We start from the raw sequence: 8,048 nt of genomic DNA on the forward strand, positions 1-8,048 counted from the left end.
TGCTCCCATACAGTAGTTAGGTCTTCTCTGTGCTCCCATATAGTAGTTAGGTCTCCTCTGTGTTCCCATACAGTAGTTGGGTCCCCTCTTGGCTCCCATATAGTAGTTGGGTCCCCTCTTGGCTCCCATATAGTAGTTAGGTCTTCTCTTAACTACCATATAGTAGTTAGGTCCCCTATGTGCTCCATACAGTAGTAAGGTCACCTCTGTGCTCCCAAATAGTAGTTGGGTCCCCTCTTGGCTCCCATATAGTAGTTAGGTCTTCTCTGTGCTCCCATATAGTAGTTAGGTCCCCTATGTGCTCCATACAGTAGTAAGGTCACCTCTGTGCTCCCAAATAGTAGTTGGGTCCCCTTTTATTCTCCCATATAGTAGATAGGTCCCCTCTGTGCTCCATATAGTAGTTAGGTCTTCTCTGTGCTCCCATATAGCAGTTAGGTCCCCTCTGTGTTCCCATATAGTAGTTAGGTCCCATCTGTGCTCCCATACAGTAGTTAGGTCCCCTCTGTGCTCCATATAGTAGTTAGGTCCCCTCTGTTCTCCATACAGTGGTTAGGTCTACTCTGTGCTCCCATACAGTCGTTAGGTCTTCTCTGTGCTCTAATATAGTAGTTAGGTTTCCTCTGTGTTCCCATACAGTAGTTAGGTCCCCTCCGTGCTCTCATATAGTAGTTGGGTCCCGTCTTTCCTCCCACATAGTAGTAAGGCTCCCTTAGTGCTCCTATACAGTAGTTAGGTCCCCTCCGTGCTCTCATATAGTAGTTGGGTCCCGTCTTTCCTCCCACATAGTAGTAAGGCCCCCTTAGTGCTCCTATATAGTAGTTAGGTCCCCTATGTGCTCCATACAGTAGTTAGGTCACCTCTGTGCTCCCATATAGTAGTTGGGTGCTCCCATATAGTAGTTAGGTCCCCTCTGTGCTCCATATAGTAGTTAGGTGTTCTCTGTGCTCCCATATAGCAGTTAGGTCCCCTCTGTGCTCCCATAAAGTCGTTAGTTCCCCTCTGTGCTCCATATAGTAGTTAGGTTTTCTGTGCTCCCATATAGTAGTTAGGTCCCCTTTGTGCTCCCATATAGTAATTAGGTATCCTCTGTGCTCCCATACAGTAGTTAGGTCCCCTGTGTGCTCCCATATAGTAATTAGGTATCCTCTGTGCTCCCATACAGTAGTTAGGTCCCCTGTGTGCTCCCATATAGTAATTAGGTATCCTCTGTGCTCCCATACAGTAGTTAGGTCCCCTGTGTGCTCCCATATAGTAATTAGGTATCCTCTGTGCTCCCATACAGTAGTTAGGTCCCCTGTGTGCTCCCATATAGTAATTAGGTATCCTCTGTGCTCCCATACAGTAGTTAGGTCCCCTGTGTGCTCCCATATAGTAATTAGGTATCCTCTGTGCTCCCATACAGTACTTAGGTCCCCTGTGTGCTCCCATATAGTAATTAGGTATCCTCTGTGCTCCCATACAGTAGTTAGGTCCCTTCTGTGCTCCCATATAGTAGTTGGGTCCCCTCTGTGCTCCCATATAGGAGTTAGGTCCCCTCTATCATATAGTAGTTAGGTCCCATCTGTGCCCCCCTCAGTGCATTTTGTTTAATGCATTGGTGCATTTTAGTAAAAAACACACGTGCATGTATATGAATGAGTCAAACTTTTGCAGCGTGATTTTGATTTTAAGTAACAAGTGGGTGATGACTGTCACCACTAGCCTTGGCCAGGGACCACGATTATAGACGGACCAATTACAGTAAGAATGTTAGGAGGGGTCGGCTTCTGATGGATCTCTTGGCTCCATGATCCATGAGGTATGTATGAGGTAAGAGTGGGAAGAATTGGTGATTTTACATGATGTGGGAGGAGTTACTGATTATCTTGCATAGTGTGGGAGGGGTCAGGGACCCATGATGTATGTAAAGTGGGAGGAGACAGTGATGGTTTTACATGATGTGGGGTGAGTCGGTGATGATTTTGCATAGTGTGGGAGGGGTCGGGGATCCATGAGGTATGTAAAGTGGGAGGAGTTAGTGGTTTTGCATGATGTGGGAGGAGTCAGTGATGATTTTGCATGGTGTGGGGGGAGTCGGTGATGATTTTGCATGGTGTGGGAGGGGTCAGGGATCCATGAGGTATGTAGAGTGGGAGGAGTTAGTGGTTTTGCATGGTGTGGGGGGAGTCGGTGATGATTTTGCATGGTGTGGGAGGGGTCAGGGATCCATGAGGTATGTAGAGTGGGAGGAGTTAGTGGTTTTGCATGGTGTGGGGGGAGTCGGTGATGATTTTGCATGGTGTGGGAGGGGTCAGGGATCCATGAGGTATGGCGGAATGGATGGGACAGAAGTCAGAGGTTTAAGTTATACTTCAGGCAGGGCAGTCCTATAGACATCACATCACTCAGTTATTGTTCTTTTTGTATTTACAATATTTATTTATGTTGATAGTGAATATCTCCTATATACAGTCCCCCCCCCCCCCCCCCGGTCCAGTGACAATGCAGGAGAATGGCTTGGGTAGAAGTCCGCGGTGGTCGTATGGATGATGCCTTCACCACAACACAGGCCTGTTACCTACTCACTGCACCCCAGGGTATCACGTAGGTGCCATAGGGTATCACAGGTGACTTGCTAGTCGTACCCTTGGTGGTCTAGTCTTCATTTAGTGGTGATGGCGCCTTGGGACATGGTGACTGATATGGGGTACATGCCACTATGTGTAACAATACTGAGATATGATCCCATTAAAGGTAACAAAAACCAAAGAGTGAGAGCCAATAAAATGTCTGACTGGTGACAGCATCAGAAAATATACATCCAGCATTAAGGCCATAGAGTGGGTGGGCAGCTCCCGTATGAGCTAGGGCCCCCCACTCCGGAGCAGCTCCATCGTGTCCATTAATGTTGGTATCACTGATCTATTACAGCGGCTTCTCCAAGCTATTACAATGATTCTCTGTCTGGCCACACAAAGTGCCTGCTCCTCTACTCATCTTCACTCGTGTGACCCTGAAGGCCCCTCTCTGGACAGGTCATCCTCATCGTCTGACACATCGAAGACCCCAACCAGGTGATGGGTGACTTGTGAGGCTTGTGGAGAATCTGAGGGAACAAGACAAACATCATCATTACTATGTCTACAGAGGTGACCAGGAGGGTAGCAAGGTTTCATGGGGTCCCATAGGAAAAAAATGTAAGGGGGGTATGAAGCACTTAGTAAAGAAATTTGGAGGAGCACCCTCCATGTGTGGAGGACCATGCTGCGGTGTGGATAAGATAACCATGTGTGGAGGACCATGCTGCGGTGTGGATAAGATAACCATGTGTGGAGTACCATGCTGCGGTGTGGAGGAACATGCTCTGGTGTGGGTAAAAAACCAAGTGTGGAGGACCGTGCTCCGGTGTGGATTGTGGATGAGATAACCATGTGTGGAGGACCATGCTCCGGTGTGGATGAGATAACCATGTGTGGAGGACCATGCTCCGGTGTGGATGAGATAACCATGTGTGGAGGACCATGCTCCGGTGTGGATGAGATAACCATGTGTGGAGGACCATGCTCCGGTGTGGATGAGATAACCATGTGTGGAGGACCATGCTCCGGTGTGGATATGATAACCATGTGTGGAGGACCATGCTGCGGTGGGGATGAGATAACCATGTGTGGAGGACCATGCTCCGGTGTGGATGAGATAACCATATGTGGAGGAACGTGCTCTGGTGTGGATGAAATAACCATGTGTGGAGGAACGTGCTCTGGTGTGGATGAAATAACCATGGGTGGAGGACCATGCTCCGGTGTGGATAAGATAACCATGTGTGGAGGACCATGCTCCGGTGTGGATATGATAACCATGTGTGGAGGAACGTGTTCTGGTGTGGATAAGATAACCATGTGTGGGGGAACGTGCTCCGGTGTGGATGAGATAACTATGTGTGGAGGCCTGTGCTCCGGTGTAGATAAGATAACCATGTGTGGAGGACCATGCTCCGGTGTGGATAAGATAACCATGTGTGGAGGACCATGCTCCGGTGTGGATGAGATAACCATGTGTGGAGGAACGTGCTCCGGTGTGGATGAAATAACCATGTGTGGAGGAACGTGCTCTGGTGTGGATGAAATAACCATGTGTGGAGGACCATGCTCCGGTGTGGATAAGATAACCATGTGTGGAGGACCATGCTCCGGTGTGGATAAGATAACCATGTGTGGAGGACCATGCTCCGGTGTGGATGAGATAACCATGTGTGGAGGAACGTGCTCCGGTGTGGATGAAATAACCATGTGTGGAGGAACGTGCTCTGGTGTGGATGAAATAACCATGTGTGGAGGACTGTGCTCCGGTGTGGATGAGATAACCATGTGTGGAGGAACGTGCTCCGGTGTGGATGAAATAACCATGTGTGGAGGAACGTGCTCTGGTGTGGATGAAATAACCATGTGTGGAGGACCATGCTCCGGTGTGGATAAGATAACCATGTGTGGAGGACCATGCTCCGGTGTGGATAAGATAACCATGTGTGGAGGAACGTGCTCCGGTGTGGATGAGATAACCATGTGTGGAGGACCATGCTCTGGTGTGGATGAGATAACCATGTGTGGAGGAACGTGTTCTGGTGTGGATGAGATAACCATGTGTGGAGGAACGTGTTCTGGTGTGGATGAGATAACCATGTGTGGAGGACCATGCTCCGGTGTGGATTGTGGATGAGATAACCATGTGTGGAGGACCATGCTCCGGTGTGGATAAGATAACCATGTGTGGAGGACCGTGCTCCGGTGTGGATAAGATAACCATGTGTGGAGGAACGTGCTCTGGTGTGGATGAAATAACCATGTGTGGAGGACCATGCTCCGGTGTGGATAAGATAACCATGTGTGGAGGCCTGTGCTCCGGTGTGGGTGAGATAACCATGTGTGGAGGAACGTGCTCCGGTGTGGGTGAGATAACCATGTGTGGAGGACCATGCTCCGGTGTGGATGAGATAACCATGTGTGGAGGACCATGCTGCGGTGTGGATAAGATAACCATGTGTGGGGGAACGTGCTCCGGTGTGGATGAGATAACCATGTGTGGAGGAACGTGCTCTGGTGTGGATGAGATAACCATGTGTGGAGGACCATGCTCCGATGTGGATGAGATAATGAAGTGTGGAGGACCATGCTGCGGTGTGGATAAGATAACCATGTGTGGAGGACCATGCTGCGGTGTGGATAAGATAACCATGTGTGGAGGACCATGCTGCGGTGTGGGTGAGATAACTATGTGTGGAGGACCATGCTGCAGTGTGGATGAGATAACCATGTGTGGAGGACCGTGCTCCGGTGTGGATGAGATAACCATGTGTGGAGGACCATGCTCCGGTGTGGATGAGATAACCATGTGTGGAGGAACGTGCTCTGGTGTGGATGAAATAACCATGTGTGGAGGAACGTGCTCCGGTGTGGATGAGATAACCATGTGTGGAGGACCATGCTGCGGTGTGGATAAGATAACCATGTGTGGAGGACCATGCTGCGGTGTGGATGAGATAACCATGTGTGGAGGACCATGCTGCGGTGTGGATGAGATAACCATGTGTGGAGGACCATGCTGCGGTGTGGATGAGATAACCATGTGTGGAGGAACATGCTCTGGTGTGGATGAAATAACCATGTGTGGAGGAACGTGCTCTGGTGTGGATGAAATAACCATGTGTGGAGGAACATGCTCTGGTGTGGATGAAATAACCATGTGTGGAGGAACGTGCTCTGGTGTGGATGAAATAACCATGTGTGGAGGACCATGCTGCGGTGTGGATCAGATAACCATGTGTGGAGGACCGTGCTCCGGTGTGGATGAGATAACCATGTGTGGAGGAACATGCTCTGGTGTGGGTGAAAAAACCAAGTGTGGAGGAACGTGCTCCGGTGTGGGTGAAAAAAAACAAGTGTGGAGGACCATTGTCCACTGCGCACATGGCAATCAACTATAGATGACTATTTTCCATCATGGATGTCTCACCTGGTGGGATGATGTGCAGTCTTGCTGATCCGGACACTTCTCCAAACATATTCCATGCCCGGCAGGTGTATAAGCCGGCATCCCTTTGCTTGACCTGATGAATCTGCAGCCAACCAGTCCCCAGATGCCGCTGAGGTCCTCCACGAGACTGTGCCCAAAGAGAAACATGGAGAAACATCAGGAGATGAGCTCACTTCGCAGAGCTGAGGTGTATACATTGTATTCCATATGAAGGAATGGAGGTGGCCAGGTAGGGATGGTCTCTATCTTCTACACTATGGTGTATACATTATATACAGTGAGGTTTATACATGATGGATAGCAGGGGGGCCCATACATGGTGTGGGGTGGAGATACAGCAGACCTGATTAATGGCTTACCTGTACAATGACATGGCTGTGATCCCCAGGCAGTGGTCTGTCCATCCCCTCCTTTCTCCATTCTATCTCCGCTGTTGGTTGTGCAGAAACTTCACAGCCCAGAAGGACGCTGCGACCAACTACGGCCACTGTGTCCCGAGGAGAACTGATCAGAAGCGGGGCTGTGGAGACAAGAGAGTCCGTTATAAAGCTGCCCCGACTATCATACACACGCGAATGGCCACCGCCTCATAGTCCACAGAGCCATCAACACCAACAAAGCCAAACATCAGAACGTTCTGGGCCCGGGAGGGGGGGGAGGTCAGTCTGATCTTATGGGCACATTACGATTTCTGCGTATTCATATTATTGGACACAGACATCAGGACACTGACCCCCTCCTCCTCCTAATACACAGACATCAGGACACTGACCCCTCCTCCTCCTAATACACAGGCATCAGGACACTGACCCCTCCTCCTCCTAATACACAGACATCAGGACACTGACCCTTCCTCCTCCTAATACACAGACATCAGGACACTGACCCCTCCTCCTCCTCCTAATACACAGACATCAGGACACTGACCCCTCCTCCTCCTCCTAATACACAGACATCAGGACACTGACCCCTCCTCCTCCTAATACACAGGCATCAGGACACTGACCCCTCCTCCTCCTAATACACAGGCATCAGGACACTGACCCCTCCTCCTCCTAATACACAGACATCAGGACACTGACCCCTCCTCCTCCTAATACACAGGCATCAGGACACTGACCCTTCCTCCTCCTAATACACAGGCATCAGGACACTGACCCCTCCTCCTAATACACAGACATCAGTTATTCCCCCATCTTTGCACCCTACAGTCCCCCCCATCCCTTTCCTGCATTATTGATGGGCTTACCTTCTTGACATGGTCCGGTGTGCGCCAGGCTGAGGACTCTCTTGCGGGTGCGTACGGCATCCTGTAGCCGGCAGATGTTTTTGTAGGTCTTGCGGTCGGTCCCACACACGTTCTCCTGAGTGGGGCAGACACACTGGGGCTCCTCGCTGTACCCCGCCACCACCTGACACAGTAAGCCCTCCCTGCAGGTGCCATAGTGCGGTTTCTGCGATGGCAGGTCACACAGTTGCCCCTCCATGTTGGCACATTCCCAGCAGCAGTTGCAGCGGTCCTTCACTCTTCCAGCCAGGCAGCGACGAGGCACTCGGGGGCAGTGGTATTCCTGACATGGTGGACAGTTCTCTTTGCCCTCTACCTCATTGAACCATCCTTTATAGGGCAAAATCCAAAGCAAGGTTGGGGAAGAGAAGGATAGGATCAACAACACCAGCAACAGGGACTGGACGGAAGACATGGTGGTCAGTGAGGTCTGAGAGAGGCAGAGTCAGCTGCAGAGGGTTTTATAGAGGCTGGGGGTGTTACATTACCCCACCTGGATCAGTCCTTTACACGACACCAAGGCTTTCATGTGACCTTCCCTGCCCCCTACCCCCTATTGTGCCCCCTTAGGCTTGTTACCTGTGGACTGCTCATTTACACAAGTTTTATGGTGGAGGAGGGATGCATTCAATAAGAGCTAACACTCAAGTGCCCCAAGCTGCTGGACCCCTGGACGTGTGTGGACATGAGGCTGGGGGGCACATACCTATAACCACTGCATAGGATAGGGACATAATTATGAGAACTA

The 8,048-nt window shown here is 50.4% G+C and overlaps 1 protein-coding gene across 1 annotated transcript; it reads right to left on the minus strand.

Moving 5' to 3' along the window:
• Positions 1-2,528: 2,528 nt before the first annotated feature.
• On the minus strand, positions 2,529-7,839 carry LOC138797221 (kazal-type serine protease inhibitor domain-containing protein 1-like). The gene is made up of 4 exons (XM_069977058.1): positions 7,262-7,839; positions 6,372-6,532; positions 5,992-6,139; positions 2,529-3,088 (listed from the first exon to the last, which is right to left on the minus strand). Exons 1-4 carry the CDS (start codon positions 7,713-7,715, stop codon positions 2,982-2,984), a joined length of 870 nt encoding a protein of 289 aa, XP_069833159.1. The 5' UTR covers positions 7,716-7,839; the 3' UTR covers positions 2,529-2,981.
• Between the last annotated feature and the right edge of the window lie 209 nt (positions 7,840-8,048).

This window comes from Dendropsophus ebraccatus, chromosome 7 (assembly GCF_027789765.1).
Source record: "Dendropsophus ebraccatus isolate aDenEbr1 chromosome 7, aDenEbr1.pat, whole genome shotgun sequence".
Lineage (NCBI taxonomy): Eukaryota > Metazoa > Chordata > Amphibia > Anura > Hylidae > Dendropsophus > Dendropsophus ebraccatus.

Excerpts from the sequence above, each read along its gene's own strand:
- LOC138797221 (XM_069977058.1), bottom strand. The coding sequence starts at position 7,715 with ATGTCTTCCGTCCAGTCCCTGTTGCTGGTGTTGTTGATCCTATCCTTC. Across the intron at positions 6,140-6,371 it reads ACAGCCATGTCATTGTACAG|TCTCGTGGAGGACCTCAGCG; the intron begins GTAAGCCATTAA and ends CTTTGGGCACAG. Across the intron at positions 3,089-5,991 it reads ACTGCACATCATCCCACCAG|ATTCTCCACAAGCCTCACAA; the intron begins GTGAGACATCCA and ends TTGTTCCCTCAG.